General features: G+C 45.3%; 1 protein-coding gene across 1 annotated transcript; it reads right to left on the bottom strand.

Moving 5' to 3' along the window:
- Positions 1-11,550: 11,550 nt before the first annotated feature.
- On the bottom strand, positions 11,551-22,133 carry SIK1 (salt inducible kinase 1). The gene is made up of 13 exons (XM_062515197.1): positions 21,812-22,133; positions 20,932-21,048; positions 18,213-18,276; positions 17,851-18,012; positions 17,442-17,566; positions 17,201-17,324; positions 16,012-16,235; positions 15,637-15,786; positions 14,938-15,060; positions 14,467-14,692; positions 13,526-13,801; positions 12,760-12,994; positions 11,551-11,980 (listed from the first exon to the last, which is right to left on the bottom strand). Exons 1-13 carry the CDS (start codon positions 21,965-21,967, stop codon positions 11,551-11,553), a joined length of 2,412 nt encoding a protein of 803 aa, XP_062371181.1. The 5' UTR covers positions 21,968-22,133.
- Between the last annotated feature and the right edge of the window lie 345 nt (positions 22,134-22,478).

Below are 22,478 nucleotides of genomic sequence, written 5' to 3'. Positions count from 1 at the left end.
CTTTCCCATTACTTAGTTCTAACTAATGAAAGGGAGAGGAGGGAGATGTTAATTTCAATAAAACATTAAAATTCCCTACCTACAGTTGTTATTTTCTGACTTCCACTCAAATTCAACAGTCTTGCTCTCAAATATCATTGTAGACACAGCACATTCATGCCAAGGCTTAAGGCATTTGCTCAGAATGAAAATGAGGTGGGGAAAGATGCATCTGTGCAGGTATTGGCTCCATTCTGCCCCCTCCAAAGTTTATAGGCACTTTACCACCCATCCCAGGTGAAGCTGGAGTGCTCCTGGGAGATGAGTGTGAGGTGATGAACACCAGGGAGAACAGGACTGGCAGAGCCAACAAAAAGAGGATAATGGGAATTAGTTGAATAAGTAAGACATTAATGTCCTCTTCCTACAGCCCTGTTCCTCATCAGTGCTCTGCAGAGAGAGTAAGTAACTAAATTAGGCAGAAGAACCTTTAGGAGCAATATGACGGGAAGCGAAATCCTGACAGCAAGGTCTGTTAGGCTCCCAAATGTCCCTCAAGGGAAGCAGTGGATGCTTGAGTCATCTGAACAATAGACTGGACCAAGTGCTGGGAAATGGGCAGGAGGGAATCAATCTGCATTAGCAGAGGGATGTCTCACATGACCTCATAAGTTGTTTCCACCCATAAATCTGGGATTCTGTGACAAAACCTGAGCCAGAAGAGGGCTGGGGCAGCATCACAAATGGAAACACCCATATCCATGTACGTGGGAGCTTTGGGTGACCACACTGACCTACTTGTTACATGAATGACAACTCATATTCTAGTGTGGAAACTGCTTTCCATCACCCATGGATCTGGGGTCTGACTTATGGGTGCACCTCACCACCTAGCCCATGTCCTATTTACAGGGTGAGGGAAGAAACCTGGGACATCTGTGTCACTTAGTTGTTCTTCATAGCTAAAATATTTCATCTAGACTAGGCTCAGGGGCTTCTGAGACCTTCTAGATTCCCTTTTCTCTTCTTCCAGTGTTTGACTTTTGGGGAACTCCATCTGGGAGTTTTTGTGGGAAAGAAGGGCCCACAAATCTATTGATTTTAATCCAGGATCAACAAAATTCAGGCCTTTCTCCCAGCACCACAAATTTAAAAAAAAAATCACAGTACAGAAGTAAAGAAACAAGCAACAAAGATTAAATGGTTTAAGAAACTGGGATAATGTTGATTTATAATAATGCAACCAATCCACCTACTAGATTTTAATGCTCTTAACATCAGCTTCATCCCTTCAAGGATTTCAATTCTTGAAGAAACTTTTCTCACATGAGTAAAATATCAGCATGAGGAAGCAGGAACCTCTTTCCCAGGACATGGGAGAGTAAGCATGAGACATTCTCTTCCTTATTGCCATAAAATGAAGCGCTCATTCATACCCATGCATGTACACGTCTGCACACCACTTCTGCTGGCTCAGCCAAAAGTCAGGGTTCAAACCAAACAACTTCTCTAAGCTCCCATTCCCAACCGCCTTCAGCTCTCCAAGGAAGAGGGATGGAGTGCCCAATTTCAAGCCTTTCTGTGCTCTGTGTCACCACGGTTCAGCGCCACTCCTACCCTCCATCCATCTGAGAGCATCAGGAACCCCTGGGTACCAACAGCTTCCCATCAGAGTCCAGCAAAGGGCATTCATCCATCCTGCCTGCAGTTCCCCCTCCCACCACTCACCCCAGGAAAGGTTTCCCTCGTTGTTAGTGAGTCTTGCAAAGCCTTATTAGACCCTCATTACCTGGCAGGACTTACAAAAAGCAATAATCAATGAGTCATTTAGGCAAAGAAAGAGCTCCTGAGAGTGCCATTATTAATTCTGGGAAAATAACTTTGTGTGATACTGAGAAATGACACTGATTCAGGCTCTGAACACAACCGAGGAGTTCAAAGCACTCCATGGACCCATGTATTCAGACACATAGGCATGGATGTACGTGTGCATTCCCACTCCTGGTGATGCCTATCAGCCAGGGGAAAGGAGATGAGTTAGTCTGTACTGGGCATGTCTGTAGCCAGAGTCACACCTGATCCCTCACCTTGTCCTGCCAGACACCAGCTTTGAGCAGCATCCTGCAGGGGCAGCTCTCTTATTCCCCTGCCACAGCCCCCTCCTGCCAGCAGGACATAAACACCCCTTTGCTTGGGCACCAAAAACTCAGCTCTTCCCTTCATTGCACCTGAAGGAACAGCAAAGCTTCCTGCAAGTGTTTAAAAAACAGTTCAGGAGCCCTTTGGAATTGTACCCCTAACCTGCCTGGGTTAGCCCCCTCCAAAATTTCCACCTGTCTGCATTTTTATGAGCTCAAATCCTCTCAGTCCCTTCTACACCAGGCATCTGCTTGGCCCCAGGATGAGATATAGGAAGATGAGTTTGGAGAGCTCTCCCTGGCTCCTGCTCCAGCACAGCCTCTGCTGCTGGCACATGAAGATGTCAGGAGGAACACAGCTCATCTCTGCAAAGGGAGGGAAGGCTCCTCTTTGACATTGAAGCCAAGTCCTATTTCCATGATGCAACTGGGCTTGAGCAGTCAAGGGAGTGACTGGGATGGTCCGGACATGTAAGGTCTTCTGCAGAGAGCAATTAGGAGCTGCTGTAATTTCCTCATCAGCTCTGGTAAGGGCTGGTGTGACAAGGGATAAAACTGGTAACACTGGAAGCTTCTATCCTTTTAGCTCCTCCAGCAAACAACATGCACCTGAAAGTATGATCTCAGAGATCACAAACTCAGGTGAAAGCGAGCTCAGTTCACAGGCAAGGCTCGGTGGTGGCATTAGAAGCCATGTGCTGGCTCATCAGCTTCGCTGCAATCAGGTCCAAAGCAGCCTAAGCCCTGGACAAATGTGCTAGACATCAGGAAAAACCCAAATACTACCATGCAGCAGGCAAAAAAACCCCAGCCTGTGGTCTGCCCATGTGGCTGTGACATGCAGTGCAGTCATCCATGGCAGCTGGAATCCAGCAGCTAGCAAAACCAGTGGGAGAGTTGCTGCTGGGGTGCCTGGCTCTTGCTCTGCTGTGTGGAGAATCGAGGTGTAAGGGCACATCCTGCCCTGAGGAACTGGTTAATCCTGCTGGCTCGAGGGCTGAGTGCAGCCAGTAATTTGATTGGATTTAAGGTGTTAAGCCAGTTATTGAATCCAATTAGTAGGGTCCTGCATGCACAGAAGTGGATCCACCTGGAGACCAGGAGGGTGGTTATGGGCTTGTGAAACAGAATCTGTGCTGAAGAACAACCAGGCATTGCTGCACCCCTGAGTGTGCTGCCTGGAGCTGGGAGAAAGTGGATTTTGCAGTGTGTGACTAACCCCAAAAGGGATTTCTGTGCAGCAACATGACTCACTTCCTTTTGAGGACAAACTATTTCCCCCATTCCCACAGGTCCAGGAGCATGGACAAACTTGTACCTCCATCACAGGACCCGCCTCCTGCTGCCTGGGGCATCCCAGCATCTCCCACCTTCTGTGCCACTGATGGCAGGTGGCTGGGGATAGAAGATACACCAGCACTGAATGCACCAAAGCTGCCCAGAGAGTCTCTTTCCACAAACAAGAGGCACGAGTGGGGAAACAGGATTTGTCTTTCACTCCTGCCATTCTGATGTTCATCTTCCCAGCCTGAAACACAGCATCTCTCTCCTTTTCTCTGGAGAACACAGCTCCCACCACACACTGCACTGCTAAGTGGGATCTCCTTCCCAGCAGCAGTCAGTGTGCAAGGTGAGCTGAGTGGCCTCAAGTCATTTGTCCTGCTCCTCTCTGCTCCTCGCCCCTCCTGTGAGAACACAACCCACAGGGCCACATCCTCTGGTTGCCTGCGATTCATCGTGTCTGACTTTGGAAATTTGCAATAGAGATTTGAGTAATTAAGAACCAAAGTTATATTTCTGTGTCAATGTCATTATGAAGACATCACAGTAGCTTTTTAAAACCATCTTACCTCAATTAATCCATAGGGAAGACTTTCTTCCCTCTGGGACAGAGAGATACCCTTCCACTCCAAAATTCAAAGTGTGCAGAGAGTTTTTTACCTCCCTAGCCAAAAATTGAGATAAATACCCCAGTTTTTCTCAGACATACCAGTAAAGGGAAAGCAGCAATGGTCATATAAATAAGTGTCTGATCTGTCCAGCATTGCAGTCTGTTTGGTGGCTCTGTGTCCTTGTTCTTGTGCTTACTTTTCATGAGCAGAGAGCAGAAATGTTCATGGAAAATGGATTTCAGAGGGGCATGCGCATAACTGTTCCTGGAAATCTAATTTTGCATGTTCAATAAAATCATCTGCTACCAAACAAGAGCTGAATAGGAAAAACCCATGTAGACACTTAGCTGACCACTGCACAATTACCTTCACTGGGTCCAAAGAGCAGAAAGTGTGAATGTTTCCCAGCAAATGTACAAGTAGTATTGTTAGGCAACCAGGAAAAAACAGCTAAAATCAAATGGTTAATGACTTTTTTTTTTTTTTAATGTGGTATGAACAGGAAGGTTTAAAGCTCAGTTTTTTGCAATATGTTTCTTGCAGGAGCAGATCTGTTTGGAAATCCAGTGGATGCCTGGAGACAATGGCTGTGAGAAGCCCTAAATACCCATCTACCTATCAAATGTGTAGACAAGCTCACCAAATGATAACATCTTGTTACCTTACCAGGAAATGGGGAAAAAATGATCAGCAAGATTAGGCAAAAAAAAAAAAGGTACTTAGCTAGAATTTCTGAAATCCCTTCCAGCTCTTGACTAAGATATTTTTCTTGTCACAGAATAAACCAAGGACTGTTAAAAAAACACAGTTGCCCAGGGTAGCGGAAAGGGATGTAAGACAGAAGAACTAAAAATGCACCCGGCATGATACAGGAAAAGCTCCATCAAAAATAATGAATCTAAATTCACTGCCTCAGTGGCTGAAGAAACAAAGGATGAGATTGTCTGGATCTGGACATTGGAGCCTTAATGTGCTGCTAATAATGTTTATATCATAAAGCAGCATTGCTGCATTAGCTTTGATTTAGCAATGCCAGTTTACATCAGCTGAGGAAGCCATCTGCAAATTCAGCTCCACAAATGTAAATACAGTGAAGGAAGAAAGTCTTGGTCATCCCTGGAGGACATCAGAAGGGGACTGTTGGGCTGACCTGGGCATTCCCCAGTGCTGACCCTGCTGTCACAGCTTTGTCACCTGTCTGAGGTGCAGAAGGGACACATGGTCTGTGTGGCTCAGCTGCTGGCTGTGCAGATCATCCATCCAGTCCTGGCAGTTCTGCTTGACTTCACTCCAGCTGTGCTCTACTCCAGCTGTGCCCCACTCCAGCTGCACAGGGGACAAGCCTCAGAAACTCTCCAAAACTCCAAGTTCCAGTAGATTTTTTGATAAAACTATAAAAGTGATATTAACAGATTGCTAGGACCAGACAGTTTCACTCAAGAGCTCTGAGGGAACTCAGACTTGAAATTGCTGACCTATTCAGTACAATGCCACAGCAGCTGCTGAAATGGCAAGGCACCGCAGGAATGGAAGGTGGCAAATGTTACAGTCATTCTTAAAAAGGGCCTTTAGAGGTCATCCAGAAACCTGTGGGCTGGGAAGCCAGTCAAGGCGAATTGTCAGAAAGCATAGCAAAAAGCAGGATAGCAAAAAGTGTGATAGAATGGGAAAGAGCAAAGTCCGTTGAGTGAGCGCCTCAGGCATTGCAAATCCATTTGTGTCAAGACCTGGGCAATTTGATGTATTTGTAAAAGACCCAGCTGCAACCAGGTGGAGAGTAATCTCAGGAAACTGGATGGCAGGTTGATGAAATAACCTGTGGAACTCACCAGCAGCAAATAAAAAGTGAGGACTATGAGAAACACCAACCCAAGCCATACTAAGAGCTTCAGGAGCACTAAACTAACATCAGGCAGGAAGGAAACCTCAGTCAGTGAGTTTGCTGAAAATTCCAGCTTACTCCTCAAGAGGTGTTAGCTATGCAAAAAAAGAGCCTTAGGTATGACTACAGAATTAAAAGAGAATGAGAATGTCTCCATCTAGGAACTCTGCCTCAAACACAGGGTGTCCACCAAGGAGGATATAGAACAATCCATGAAGACACAGAAGAGATGAGAATTACAGCAGAGTCCTTCTTCTTGGCAACCTCAGCTGAGAAGGGATGTGAGAGAGATCCGACAACTCAGCATGGAAATATGACCAGGAGGCCATTATTTGTGCCTATTTTCTCTTCCAGGGAAAGGAAACACAACCCAATCTGTTAGCCTGGAGGTCCAATACGAAGAAAAGGAAGTACTTTTTCATACAATGCAAAATTGAATTATGACAGTTGTCAAAGGATGCTGTGAAGTCCAGAATTATAAAAGAATTCCAAAAGGGGTTAGCCAAATTCTTGGAGGCTCAATCCATCTGCAGCTGTTAAACACAATGACCTAAATGCCTGTCAAAAATTCCCTTAACCACAGTCTGCTCTCTACTGAGCTGGTAATATCACAGAGGAATTGTGCTATGCTTGCCCTGTCCTTACACCCTTTACCTCACCTTCACATTTTACCTGCTGCTGGAATGGGCTGCCCAATTAGCTGGACCTTTGGTCAGAGCCCCTAATCACTGCATAAGACATATCACACATGGCAAAACATATTTATTAAGAAATTGGTATTTATTGCAGATGCTGGTCAAGTTTGTTCACCTCACGTGAAAGTTTTCTCTCTGGCAGGTGCTAATATCTGATACCTTGGAAGAAAGGCATTTCTGTCCTAAAAAAATCTATCATGCCCTTGGCAGTCTGTACCAAAGACCAGCTCCTTCCTGATCTCCCACAGCTGCTCTGCTAAATCCATAAACCATGACAGTGGATTACTTTTATCATTGATTTAACTGTCACCACTAAAAGTAGTTAGCAGTCATGAAATAAGCCAGCAAACGCATTTGAAGCAATGTCCTCCCAAGGCACATATTTCCTTTTATCAGTCTTAAATTAATTCCCCTTCATTGCGTGACGTGTGCCTTATTCTCACTTTGCAGCATGAGTAAAAAGGAAGCACCGATCACTTTCCATCTCCTGCACCATAATTTCGTTCGCTCAACTGCTCTCCCTTCTGCCACTTCCCCCTTCCAGCTGACACAGGCCAGGATTACACAACCGTGGCTCTTGCCATGAGGGATTCCTTTCCTTGCAGAGGTGTGGCTGCTGTGCTGGGCACAGTGAAGGAGAAGGTCTGGGGATGAGTTATGGATTACCTGCAGGAGGTGATCCATGGCAGGTGAGAATCCCTCGTTGCTGTGGCTGGACCACACTGGCACCAGAGTGCTGGGCTGGGTGTCTGTGCTCAGCCTGCTCCGTGCAAAAACAGCCTGTGTTTTTCACTGCTACCAGTCTGGCATCTCCTGCCAGCTCTAGGCATTTCCTTTCTGAAGAAAAAAAACAACCAAGGGCTGATCATTCACTTCTGGGGTTGTGCTAAACTTGCCAGCATCTGTTCCATCTGAACGGCAGGGGAAAAACACCAGTGCTGGACTGGGAGAGAAAGGGAAGGTACCAAGTTGTAATGTGAGAAATGAAAGCAAGAAAAACAGCATCTTGAGAGATGTTAAAGACAAAAACAAATGCTGTGAACGGCAGCAGAGACAGATTTCAACGGAAAGGAAGGAAGACAGTGACTAAAGCATCGAGTGTACACATGGAAACTGAATCCAGACTCCCAGGGTTTCTCTGTACTTGTTTTTCCTACCATTTCACAGAAATCATGATGCTGGCAGGATCCCTCTATACCCAAGGGTCAGTGATGTCAATGAAAGTTGGTGGAGCTGCACTGATTTGAATCCATTAAGAAGCAACTTTCTTAAATTTCCCAGAATTACTGGAGGTTAAAATAATGCCCTGAGAACCCAGCTGAAAAGAAAATTTATCCTTAAGTCAGGTCATATTAAAACCTAATTAAAGATTATTTAGAATGTGCCCATTATTTTTTAAGAGTCACAAAATTCCTAACTTTGGATGGTCACATTGAAAACACAACCCTGGACAAACATGTGCATGACACTTTCCTACCAGTTCTACAGCCAAATGCACAAAGAGGTCTACAAATTCCAGCTCAGCAAACAACTACTTCAGAAAGGGAAAAAAAAAATAGTAAATATTATCTGTTTCCCCCCAAACTTCTGTTTAACTTCTTGGATTTACCTTTCCATCACTCTCCCTTTCCTTCAAAGTGTGATAGATAGATTTTAAAATAAAAATTCCAGGATAGGAAAAAAAGAGAGAAAAAAAGTTGATCCCTATTTTCTTTTAAAAAAACACCATTGTTTGTTGTTCGGTTTGGGGTTTTTTCAGTTTGTTGGTTTTTGGTTTTTTTTTTTAAATGTGTGTTTATCAAGTCAAACTAAAGCTTGTCAATATTTAGGGGTCCCTTTGCTGACAAAAAACCCCTTCTTGCTCTCATTGTGACTGCATGAGCTGAATACAAAGCCTTTTCAGTACTCTTTTAACTCTCAAGTTGTAAAATACAAGACAAAATCCCTGCTTCCCTGTGAATCCCTGGCTCCATCTCCTTCCCTTTGCTCTCCTTCAGCGACTGCCCTATCTGGCTGGGGTTGTCTCAGCTGAAGGTGACACAGAGGGAGGGAGGGAGGGAGTGCCCATCTGGTGACACTCCACCACGCTGGGCCATCCTCACTGCCCAGACCTCTGGTCCTGCTGCATTTTATAACCCGATTACCACAGACTTGGGTTAAATTCAGACAGATTGCCTACCAGCAAAAGGCTCAATATCCCATTATCAGATTTGTGAGCCCGCCATCCCTCTTGATTTAGGATGTAACAGAAAGGACTTTGGCTTGAAAATGAGTCTTGACTATGCAAGTCGTAAGTGCACTGGGTGAAGATATTCCACAGAATCACATGCAGGACAACAATTTCAAAACATTCTTTATTTAAATATTAAATAAAACACATCAACTAATCATTTTGGTGAACACCTCTCATTTTAACATAAGAAATAAAATGATTGTTCAGTCATGATAAAAAATAAACTATACATCTCAATTAAACCAATCACGTGTCTTTAAATACCCTATTGCATTGCAGTCTGCAGAACAGCACTGTCAAGATATCTACAAAAACCCCCCAGACTTTTAAAATGACCTCTTCTGCTCCAGCAATAATTCCAAAGAGGTTCTACAGCAATTGGAAAAGAAAAAAAAAATACTATGAAAGTAAAGTGCTTGTCATTGCTCAGGACAGGAAACAAAAGAATCTGTGGCCTTTAGATCCATGGCATTAAACAAAACACAAATTGAAGAGGAAGTTCTGTCGTTTAAGTATGTGTGCTACCCCTTAGAAAATTGAAGGCCAAGTTGCTGCTTTGTGACAAGCTGGCTTCTTCTTGCCCTCCTCTCCAGCTATTTCTTTTTTGGGTTGGGTTTTTTGGGGGGTTGTTTGTTTTCTTTTCTTTTAAACCCACACTACAAATGATCATGAGACTTTGGTGTTTCCTCTGCTGCAAGGCACCACTCATTAACAGGAGTTCAACTCAAGCAATTTTCTGTCACTTTGAAGCTTCCAGACCATGGAGCAGCAGTGGCAAGCTGGAGATGCACCAATACAGACACACAGATACAACACACAGATAAAGAGGTTGCTTATGGAGAGCCACAGACAGAGCCACATGACATCTTCAACTCTTCCTACTCCCACCAATTAACCTGGTCAATCTTTGGCTTTTTTTTTTTCCTTTAAAAAAAAAAACAAAACTATAAACAACAACTAAACAAATCAAACAAAAAAAAAAAAGAAAGAAAGAGAACCCAAAAAATCCCAAACCAGGTCTCTATATTATTTGCAAATGTGTAATACTGCAGGTTGCATGAAGCCAAGGTAACTTGAAGGCACCCTGTGTCACACTAGGGAGATGGGTCCTTTAAGCATTTAGACAGAATGCAGCTATGCTCTGACACTTGGATGGCAGCTCCCAGCCAAGCTGTCTCACTGTCTGCTCACCTGCTTCCAAAGTTTGCATGCACTCCCCAACTCATGTCTGTAGGAGCACAGCCTGTCCTCCCCTTTATACCTCAGCATAACCTCTATTGACACCAACAGAAGTCATGGTCTGCCTTGGGAGGGGACTTGGGGTTTATACCAGAAACACAACAGAAGCATATTACAAAATATAAAAAATAACTAGTGTTATATAGTTTTCTGCTTCCTATTTATATACATATACAGCATTAAAAACCATACGAAATAACACCTATCTAATGCAAAACCTCGTTTTGCTAATATGCCAAAAAACAAACCAACCAAAAACAAACACCCAAAGATTGTGCTGTTTTACTCACTTTTAATACAGTTTTGTTCAGAAAAAGCTGTACTCCGTTAGAGTAGAATTCTGTTCTAGCCTATTCCTTTTGTCTTTGTCAGTATATAATTATAAGCTCAATATTGCACATTTCCCCAAGAGTCAGTTCTGTTTGGACCCTGATAATGAAATGCATAAAAACATAATTAGCAGCGGAAATAACAATGTGCAGCACTAAGAAATACCCCTCAGGCAACTTTGTAGGCAACCTCCAGGAGGGCTTTTGAAAAAGAAAACCCTTCCCATTACCCACAGGTGCTGCTGCTTCCCTCCTCAGTGCCTCAGCAAGAATATGAACAAACTTAGAGTTTATAAAAAGATTCCTAAAGATTACCCAGACCAACAAATACAGGCATGTATGCACCTGTGTGTATGCACACACACACATACCACTCCCAAACCAGCATCTCTGCAAAAGACCAGGCATTATGCAATTAGGATCCTGATTTTCAAGGGATATATTTCCAATAGTTACTGCTCTGTACTAATTAGAAGGACATGCTGAGCTTTTCCAGCTGATGTATCAAGCAAGAAGTTCACAGTTTTCATTTAAAGTATGTGTATCTGGGAGGTGTGGAATGGGGATGTTGGTTCCTTTAAATAAAATGAGTGCTAACAGGAGGGAAAAGGAAAAACAACAAATGGCAATGCTTCCATTTTTGTCTCCTATGAATGCATAATGCTGCATGCCACTGGTTTTCTGTTTATTTTTTTAAAAGAGGTAATCATCTTCACAAACCCATAAATGAATATTGTGAAAAAGGGAGGCTCTGGTCCCTTCTTTGAAAAGCCTCTCCCTGCTGTGTCACCACTACTGACAGCTGCTAATCTTGCATAACAGCAGAGCTGTATTGGTCTGACTTGAGTACAGTACCGAAGAGTTCTTCCCCAACCACATCCCTCCCTGCCCCCACAAATGCCCCACCCATCTGCCCCACCATTATTTTTTTCCTTAAAAAAAAAATCAGTTTCTATTCGTATTTGTTCAGTGCAAGAATAGTAGAAGCAAAAAAGACATACATATTGCTTGTTTCAGTCCTATAAAGTCGCCAGCTTTCTGAGCCAGACAGCCTCTTCACATATTTCAAAATTTATTGCTTCTGAGAGTCACTCGTCCCCACGCCGCCAGCCAGCCACGGAGCAGTGGCAAAAGTTCCCCGCAACGAGAGCGGCCCGAAGCTCTCACTTGACCAGCACAAACTTCCCCAGCTGGCTGGAAGTCAGGTCCTCCATCTCACAGTCCCCGTGCTGCAGAGTGACGGCGTCGTAGCTGGGGGACGGCGCGGAGCAGCTCTGCTGCTGGGACAGGGCGGAGGCCAGCGGGGCCACGCTGCTGCTGCTGCTGCTGATGTACAGGTGAGTGTCCAGCAGGTGAGCGGCCGACGACACCGGGGACACGCTCACGCCGAAGAAATGAGGTTGGAGCAGTTGGCTGCTGCCAGCAAAGGCCAGCTCGAATGAGTTCTCTCTTTGCAGCTCTGACAGCAGAATGGAGTTGGAGGCTTTGCAGATACCTGGCCTGTCAGAGGAGGGGATGCCGCTTGCTGCAGGTGGCTGGGAAGTCTGGGGACAAGCTGTTTGGAGTAGTTGGTGATGCTGGAACTGGAGCATTCTGAACAAAATGCAAGGGGGAAGAGGTTAATTTGCATTGCTAGGATAATGTCATGTTCTATTCTTTCCTTTCTTGTCCCTAACCTTGAGCATAACTTTCCCCTTTGTTTCCTTCTCTCCATCAAATCTCTCCTTACCCCAGCCAGTACAATCAAAGCAAGCTGCTTATGCCAGGCTTTCCCTCATTCTGCAGAGGGCAACTATCACAACCAAGTTTATCTGTTCACGACTTGGCTACCTAATAATAGATGTTCTAGAGACAATATGTGCAGATAAACCGGAAGCTCAATTTTCCATCTTTACTTCTATGGGAATGAAGAGGTGCCACCGCACATGACATTTAAGGCCACTGGAACCGTGCCTCCTTTGTGGGCTGTAACTTTTCCAAATTACAAGGTCTCACTTCCTTGCCATGGGAAAATTACAGGAGGAGGCAGAGGAGGAAAGAAATCATTCCCAAAACTAACAAAGAAAAACACAGCTTGCAGAAGGGAGAAGCAATGTTTTTCCCCCGCACTACCAAACTGCTTCTCAATTCAGCAACCTCCAAATATTTGAACATCGAGATTTTTGAGTGGAATTGCACATCCTGTGTTACATGTGCCAGGGCAGGAAGCCACAAAGGAAGCCAAGCAGTTTACCCACTGCCACACAGCAAAGATGGAGGACAGGAACCCCCAGTGACCAAACCCCCAACCTCTTTTGCTGTGTTTACCCCTCCTTGCTTACCCTTAACCCAAAAGTAAACCAAATGAAAAGACACCAAAGCTCCTCCCTCACCTCTGCTGCTGCAGCACCTCCTCCAGGAGGCTTCTCCCCTCTCTGCTGCTCCCACTGCTGCTGTACATGCAGGTGTTGGGCTGTGTGTGCTGGAAAGGGCTCATGACACTCCTTGCTGCCCGAGAGGAGGAGGAGGACTGACACACCTGCCGAGCAAAGCCTTTGATTTTATTCAAGCCGAGAAAGCCCTTGGCTCGAGCGTTCTTCCGCAGCTGCTGCCTAAAAGCCTTCAAACCTGTGGGACACGAGGAAAAAAATGCACTTTAATCCTCCACAGCGTTTGCCTACAGTACAGATCAGCCCTTCTGGGCACTGCCTTCCTGGGTGTGAGAACCAGGCTGGAAGAGACTCCAGTTCACGTCCACCGTCTGCCTGGTGGTCAGAGAAGGATTTAGGTAATGAAACAGGGACTGGGACAGCTTGTCCCTTGTGCAGATGGACAAGCACAGCAAAGGAAAAGCCAGAGAGAAATCGTGACGTTGTGCACTCCATATTTTAGGAGGAAGGTGGAGCCTGCCATCCCACTCACGGCAGCAGAAATATCTCCATGGGCAGGCTGAATCAGTGTCTGAGAACCTGTCCTCCAGGCACCTTCCCCAGGGCATCCCACCCTCCCTCAGGGCTCTTGTGAACACAAGAGGCAGAATATCCAGGTGTTCAGCCTCAGCTTAACACTAGCTGGCAGCGAGTCTCCCTGCACCCTACCCTTTCCCAGTGGCTGTTGGGAGGGTGCAATTCCTCAGCAACAAAGCCAGGGAGACATTACCTTGAGTTAATGAGGTATCAGATGCTCTCCTTCCTTCTTGGAAGCTGACAGGCAGGAGAGAAGCACCTCCCATGCAGCCCTGGACTTGTAACACGGGAGCGTCACGCTGGGAAGCGAGGAAGGGCGACGTCATCCTCGCTGTGGCCGTGCTCCCCGTCATTACTTGACCTGCCAAACAGCTGCTCAGAGCCACTGAGCTGTCATTTGAAGATGAAGTAAGGCAGCTGTCTGAGCTAGTTCCCTCTGTGGGGCTGGCAGAGGAGGAAATGACTATACCTATGGAGGGGAAGGAAGGAGAGAAAGAACATTCCCAAGATGAGTATAGGAAGGAACAAACATGACATCAGAGCCTTCTGCCTACCTACACTGGCACTAATAAACAGCCTCGAGCTGGAGAGGTGTCCAGCAACTCTTGTTGTCCCAGGGCTTGACTCCAGCAAGGGGTCATCAACAAACAACCTCAGTTTGGGCTCCTCTCCAGCTGGCAGGGCTCAGCCAGCAATGCCAGCATCACCAGGCTGAGCTGGATCAGGCACACAGCATTTTAGCACAACCAGGATGATTGTTTTGTGAATAGTTGTGTTTATTTGGTTGGTTCACAGGGTCTGAGTACATAACAAACACAATCAGTGAGGTGTTTTTTGTTAAATTTAGGCACTTTCTCCTCCCCCAGTACAACAGCAGAAGCAAGCAGACCAGGTTTGTGCTCCCCTCTGAAGAGTTCTAGGTGAAATACAACATCACAACTTCCCTTTCCTAAGGATCCTGCTTATCTGCAGGAAGACAGAACTGGGGAGAGCTGAGTACTCTCTTCTAGGCTTTCCTACCCCAGTTAAGGTAAAATCAGCACATTCTCCCTCAGCATTTGGGCTCTATGGCGCTCCTTCTCTGCTCCCTTCCTTTAGCTAGAGACACCCTTCATCTCTCCCAGACTTACTTACATGGAGGGACGTGTTGATAGAAATGGGTGGTCACTTCAGCCAGGGTGTGCCTCCTGCTGGTGTTGCTAGGGATGCAGATGGGGTGTTCATATGCCTTAATTTCATCTTCCAGCTCCTTCTCTTGCCTCACTTCCTCACTGATGGTGGTCTCCAGCAGGCTGTTTGGGGAGATGGAGCGGTTCCGGAAGAGCCCGTTGAAGTTGGTATCCACAGGGAAGAACACAGGCTGGAAAACATGCCAGATCACAGACTTGAGGCCTTTTCCTTATTTCTGCGCTGCCTTTTAATACTCTCCACAATTCTGTGGCATGTTTTCAGTAGGAATATTGTTTAAGAGGCTACGTGACACCATGCCCAAATGCCAAACAAAACTTCAAAGGGAGAGAGCAAAAGTCACAACCCCCATTGTTGTGGATTGGCAGATCAGTGGAAAAAAAAGAAGCAACATAGAGTTTAGCTGGGAACACCAACCTGTAATGGATTGCTTATGTCACAGTCCATTTCTGCCTGCAAGGATGGCTGAATCAGGCTCTGAGGTTGCTGGTAAAGCAGAGATGATCGCAGGGTTTCACTAGTGAGACTGTCCTGAGGCATCTGGAGAGAGAGCGATGCACAGAAGCCATCACACACACTGCAGTTCCACGTGACTTTTCAGATACTGGAGAGTCACAGAATTTCAGAGCCACCTTCCCTGCAAGCTTTCTCCTCATGCTTTCTATGAAAATGAACAAAGCTAATCCATCAATGCCAACACAAACACAGAACTCCTCCTCATAAGTTAGGCAATTTAACTGGAAGTGCAATTTGCAAAGGCACCCAAACCACACTTTAAAGGGGGTGGGGGCGAAGAAAATAAAGTGAATGTCAGAAAAACACATTAAGTGACTCACGAAGTACTTCTGAGGTACATACAGAATATGCAACAAAGAAGCATAGCCAAGCCATGCCTAAAAGGACAGACTTCCATGAGAAGTCTAATCCTGTGGCTCATTATTGACCTGCACTGGAAGCAGACTATTCTTTGGACCATGACCTGCGGTCGCTTCCTAGGAATCAGCCTCCTGCTGAGGAACAGCAGGCTGTGTCCTGTCAGAGGGCAGCACTATCAGAACTGGTTTTCAGAAGCCTGGCAGCTACATGGAAAGCAGATCCCAAGGTGCCCCTGCTCACCTCAGCGCTGGTGATCTCGGAGCTCCTGGGCCGTGGCTGCCGGCCGGCTGCCGGCCGAGTGGACACCTGGCTGCTCCGGTACTCCTTGAGGCGCTCCAGGAGCAGGTAATAAATGGCAGCAAAATGGTTGTAGCTGCTGTTCTGCAAAGACTGGGAGACATTGGAAGGGCCTTCTGAGTTACAGGTAATGTAAGCAGCCAAAACTCATCCCTAAGGCCTCAGAGCAGCACACTCAAAAAAACAAGCGGAATCCAGAAGGGCAGTGAAGATTTTTACGCTGCGACACCAGACCAAGACCAGCCACTGAATGATCCATGACTGCACCGCTGGCATTCTGGTGGTCATTTGAGATGTATCTAAAGGGCAAGAACTCACCTCTACGGTCCTCTGCCTGTCGATGCCAAGGGTCTGCATGATCCCAAGGACCTGCTCGTTGTAGTCGCCCAGGTTGGAGTTGTAGTTTTGCATGGAGAAGGACAAGGACTGCTGCTGCTGAAGGGAGGGGTCAGCCTGCATCCACTTGTGCTGCTTTATCTGGGAGATGGTTATCCGCTTGGTTGGGTCCACAACCAGCATCCGTCGGATTAGTGTTTCACAGTCTGGGTGACAGAGACAAACTCATGAGCAAGGGGCAAAAAAACAACAGCCCAGCCTCAGGTCACTGATAAGAACACTTCCCAGCAACAGTGTCAGATGCCTGTGAAAACAGGAATTAAAGGTCTGGGAGCAGCTGATGCCTGATCTGACTATCAGATCAGAGTATCTGACTATCAGAGACTCCAGACAGCACATGCATATCACGAAAACAACATCTCAGTACAGGAAATGAAGCTGTACTGGATACCAGGTGGCCTTGCACCTTGTACAAGAGCTGGTTTTGAGAGGATGCAGGTTTAATGGCATTACATCCACATAAAATAGGTCAGAACTCAGTACAGAACCCCATCAAATACAACTTCCTGGTCCTGGTCCTATACTGCTTATTTACTTATAACCAGGAAATAAAGCTGTTCATGGCTATAACTGATAAACTTCAGACTTCAGCAGATAATCTCCACGTGACAACAGAGGCACGTTCACTTGGTTTTGAAACCAAATCAGAGAGAGGTAATACTCTACAGTTTCATGTTTCTCATCAGACTGTTGGAGTTCTCAGTAAACACTGCTGAGCCCCAGTATTCCTGCTCTGCTCGGCAGCACAGCCACATTGGAATACACCCCTTCTGCTAAAATAAAATATTTTCTGCTATAGCCAAAATATCTTAGGAGAACTGCACCTATCTCAGCATTGCAGGGTAGTCTCATCAAAATCCTGTTTTCTCTCTTTTCTGAGTGATTATTTCTCCAGCTAGGGAGTAAAGTATTTTTGTAATCCACAGGGATAGTCTAAGAAAGGAAACTACAGCCTTTTAGATGCAGCACAAAGCAGATCCCAGAAAAGAAAACATTTTCTGCCCTACAGAAACTACTGGATACATATAAACAAAATAATTGCCAGCTGTAAACTGAACAGCTACTCTTTTATAGCACCTGTTCTAACATTAAGGATCTGGAAAAAAAGCACCTTCGGACATGAAGTATGGGATGCGGAACCGCCCCTCCAGCACTCTTTGCCTCAGAGTTGGTAAATTGGGTCCATCAAAAGGCAGAGAACCACAGACAAGGACGTACAGAACCACCCCAAGGCTCTGCCAAGAGAAAACAGCACAGCACATGAGTGGGTCCAGAAAAAACAATGATTTTTTTGAAGGAACACAGGCCCTCACAAAGTGTGAAATGGAGTTTCTGAGGAATAGCAAGCTCACCCATATATCAAGGTGAGGTCCTTCATATTCTTTGCCTTCAAAAACTTCTGGAGCTGCATAGGGTGGGCTTCCACACCAAGTGGAGAGGGGCTCTCCTGACTTGTAGAAGTTTCCGAAGCCAAAGTCTGAAATAAAGATGAAAATCTGGGGTAAGACAAAAACACTCAACCACATACTAATAATTCAGAAGTAGCAGAAAATGGAGAGAAAGGAACAGATGTGTCGGTTTGGTTTTTTGCTTTCATTTAAGTTTTTCCCTTCTGCTCACAAAATCTGTTGTGAGCGATATCTGTAACTATTTTTGTATTTTCACTTACACAAATACATTTATAAGACCATCCTAGGGAAACCCAGTGTGTAAACAACATGCCTGATGTTCTTTATAAAGTGACCTCCTATTTCCTGTTACCTGCTAATTTGATATTCATGTTAGCATCCAGCAGGAGGTTCTCTGTTTTGAGATCCCTGTGCACGATGTGGTGGCTGTGACAATATTCCACTGCTGAGAGAATCTGCCAGAACTTCTTCCGTGCTTCGCTCTCGCTCAAGTGCCCATTGGAGGTCAGGTGATCTGCAAGACAAAACCAGACAGGATTTAGAAACACCCCAACAAAATTTATCATAATCCTGCAGGTGCTGCACTTGCTGTTTGACAGCTGACAACACAAGCCCTAGGTTTTTAATCAGAATATATCTGTTACTCAGGAATGACAAAATAAAGCCATGGTTTCTAAATCTAAGGAACGGTGAGCTCCGCCAGTGAGGACTTACCAAACATTTCTCCATTCTTTGCAAACTCGGTAACAATGTACAGCATATCCTTTGTCTCCATAACCTGTGAAGATGCAAGAGGACACGATTAAAAAAAAAACAAAAAACAAAAAACCCACAACCACCAGAGCTCTGTAGCTCATTTATTTTTCATTTCCTATGTAAATTCTCAAACATATCAATTCAAATTTATATTTGCTGCAGCAGCTGGCAGTAAAAGCATCTAATTTTGCACCACAGAGTTCTTTCCAAGCAAACTGGTAATGAAAAAGATAACAAATCAAGGCTTATGTGCCTACATTATACAATGGCTTCCCAGGCCATTGTTCTTCTCACCATTACCAAGCTACCTAATCTCCATAAGAGAGCAGATGAGTGTTTAGACAATTTCATACACTCCCCTTTCGTTAAAATATGCATATAGAGTTTTATGATTAATGTGACATATTTTGAACGTGAAAAGAAACTTAAAAGTTTATCTGAAGTTGTCTTTGTTTCAAGGGCTTAGCAAGGGCTCAGATCAGCAGAGATAGCTGCAAGCTGGACAAAGCAAGGAGTGCTTTCAGATGCTTTCAGTGGTATCAGATCCCCTGCTCCTGGTTTGCAGTTGGCTGGGACATGGGAAGCCTCCTGTGCAAGTGATAACAGGCTGCTGTTGTATAACAGCAGTGTAACAGCAGTGCTTGATGCACATCAACAACTGTCAATATATTGCCTATCAATCCAGTATCAACTTGCTTTGATGTTTCACAATATTCGCCTTTGGAGGAAAATAAAAAAGACTAACTAAAATCCAAAATGATGAATGAGAGTGTTTCCAAGTGCATCTTCAGTTGCCACAGAGCACACCTTTGAAATGTTGCATTTCAGACTTCCATACAACATTTCCCTGGAAACATTCCCCTCTCAAGGAGCAGATACTTTGTTTTGCAATCGGGAGGCTCACAAAAGGTTAACAATCCAAAAAGCCTCAATTCTACTTCAAAAGCTGTAACTTCCAGGCTCCCAACATGTAACTTTTTTCAAAGACTCTTGTCCTCCCCTCACTACAAGTACACACAGACACAAAATGAAAATAAACAAGCAGCAAAGGAAGAGAGGTTCCCAGTTTTAAAAACTGAAGGAAAGTGTTCTGGGAAAGTTGCCAGCTGGATGAAATTAAGACGCGGTGCTGAAACTAAAACAATGATGAAATAACACAAGAACACACACCCTACATCGGTATGTCATCTAATTCCATCCCTGCTTCTCAGCCTCCATCAAACAGGTAAAGCATCAGTTACAACAACAAAGAAAAGAAAACTTCACTGAAAAGAAATTATGGTCCACTACCAACGTCATTTGCTGCATCAAGTGAAGTGGTTCAACGAGATGGAATTTAACCTGCTTTTCTAAATGCTCCGAAATAGTATTTTCACCCACATCATTCCACCGAAGTGAACTCAACCGAACTGTTAGAATGTTTCTGTCTGTCCTATACTGCCCCATGGGCAACCCTGACGTCAGCTGTTAACACAGAATCATTTTTGTTATGATGGGTAACACTATAAATACAAACACTTCATGTGTGTCAAGGTCTTTTAAAATAATGCCTTGCCTAAGCACCTGCCTTACTGGCTCTTCAGCCTCACATGTTAATTACACTTTTTTTTTTTTTTAAAGCTAACAAACCCAGCAGTAAGATCACAGCTGATAATAATGTTTACTACTGCACACGGACTTTCAGACCTGCTGCTTCATCCATCTCCACCTTTCTCCCCTCTGCCCTTTAGCCAGGTCCAGAGAGACTGATACCTCTGCCCTGCTCATGGCAAGGGCTTGCATCAGATGACCTTTAAAGGTCCCTTCCAACCCAAACCGTTCTGTCATCTTCTTCTTAAATCCACATGGCATTATTTAAATTACTAAGAGGAACTTACACCAAAAGCTACTTAGATCTAACATTTGGAATTTGCAGAGCAGTCCTTGCTCACAAGACAAATATGCGATCCTGCTTTCTGCACAACACAATAATTTGTTCCTACGGTTAAAAATTGCCATCAGTGCAGAAATTGAACAAATCTAAACCAAAATTCATGTTGAAACTCTGCAGGGGAAAGAAACTTAAGATTCCCTTTCAAAACTACACAAACTACAACAGAACAACCAAATAGGTAATTTTTTTACATATTCTAAGATACCAACATTTACCACCTTCTCCTTTTACACTAATCCAATTCTTCGATTAAGTTTCCACTTAGATTTTCTACTTAGATTAATTTGCTTTAATTGTTGATGATTTTAAATCCCTTGTACTTAAGGCAAACTCAACTTCAGTGCTTCCCTCTCTACCACTCAATGTGAGTTTAAGTCTTCCTCTTATCTAAAGCACGTCAGAAGTTCCAGTCCTCTAAACTGGGAAAAGCAGAGGAGATAGGAAAGGCAAGCTAATCATGAAAGTTCAGACAACCCATTTCTCAATCTGAAACAAACATCAGCCTGGTTTCAACTGTAAATTTTACAGTGCATTTTGTTAAAAAGCTGCCTAATGTACCAGAATCTTGTTCAAAGAATGAAGAAGTACTTTGAAGACACTCAGTTATTTTTCAAACATTTTCCAAAAATATTTCAGTATTTCAATATGCATTCTCTCTGCAAATATTAGATGAAAACATCACGTGCAAGAGATGACCATAAGCATATTTTATCTACATGCTACGCTACAAAGCTGGACTCTTACCTGATATAGCTTGATAATGTGGGGATGATTCAAAAGCTTCATTATCTGAACTTCTCTATAAATCTTCTCCAGATTACTTGGGTCTAACCTTGTTTTGTCTATTATTTTTATTGCAACCTGCAAATTTAAATAATAACAAAACAACCCTGGGTATTATAAAACAGGTACTCTCACCGTTAAAATAGCTTTAAAAAATAAATAAAAAGACACACCCCCTCACAAACACACCACTCACAAAATCCAAGTAAAGTAGCTCTTAAAGTAGCTTTTAAAACACAGTCTTGACAAAGCTGATTCTGTTTTTCTGAACTGCACAGAATTCATGGCACAGAACGTTTTCGTTTTTCTTTTCTACGTCAAAGGATTACACGTAAGGTAGCGAACAGAACTGCAGAAATTAGCACTGGACAGGATTCCGTAAATCTTTTAATCCGTCCCATGCCAGTGAAAAACAGATTCTTGTAACAGACTATCTCCTACTGTAGTGACTGACACGATTTTGACATGCACCAGAAATATAAATACAGCCGCACGCCCAGGAAAGAAATTATTTCTGCAAATAAGACCCCAGTTTCTTTGTTCTTGAAGAACACTGAATGAAGGGAAAAAAAAAATCAAAAACCAAAACGTCTGAAGCCTTCAATAGATCTTTCATTTGCCGGGCGTTTTTAGCAAACTGAGAGTAACTCAAGCAAGCTACAGTAACACTCCGAACTGCGGGAGCTGGGGTGCGGGTTTTTTTGGTGTTTTTTTTTTTGTTGTTTTTTTTTTTTGCACATATTTCTCCCGAGTTTTTAAATTTACACAGCGGGAAAACGAAGGCTCCCCGGAGCCGCCGCTCCATCCCCGCGCCCCGACAGCACCGGCCCCTCGCACCCACCTGCGTTTTGGTCACCCTGTGCCGGGCCAGCTTGACCACGGCGAAGTTGCCTTTCCCCAGGGTCCTCTCGATGTCGTAGAAGCCGACTCGCAGGGGTCGCTGCTGGCCGTGCGCTGCGGCCGAGGGCGCCGAGGCGAACTCCGACATGATCACCATGGCTCAGGCGGGGAGCGGGCAGCGCCTCAGGACGGGAGCATCCGCGCGGCGCCGGCACGGACACGGCACCGGCACCGGCACCGGCACCGGCACCGGCACGGACACGGCACCGGCACGGACACGGCACCGTAGCGCCCGTCGGCCCCGCTCCTCTCCGCTGCTCTCCTCTCCGCTGCTCTCCGCTCCTCTGCTCTCCGCTCCTCTGCTCTCCGCTCCGCTCCGCTCCGCCGGCCCTGCCCGCCCGCCCCGTCCGCTCCCCCCGCGGCCGCGCACAGCCCGGCGGAGCGGCCGTCGAGCCGCCCTCGTACCTGGCGGGCGGAGCGCGGTGTGCGCGCAGGGCTGTGCGGGCGGGCGGCTGTGCGCGTGTAAAGTGTGAGCGTGAGTGTGAGTGAGAGTGCGAGCGAGCGAGGGAGGGATGGAGGGAGGGAGGGATGGAGGGAGGGAGTGCGGCGGGGCCAGCGCGCACCGGGGGGCAGGCGGCTCCACGCGGGATGTCCCGGCCCCCCGCCCT

This window comes from Cinclus cinclus, chromosome 2, assembly GCF_963662255.1.
Source record: "Cinclus cinclus chromosome 2, bCinCin1.1, whole genome shotgun sequence".
In the NCBI taxonomy this organism is placed as follows: Eukaryota; Metazoa; Chordata; class Aves; order Passeriformes; family Cinclidae; genus Cinclus; species Cinclus cinclus.
Note: the sequence above shows the minus strand (reverse complement) of the source record. Positions and strands in the feature narration are given on the sequence as shown.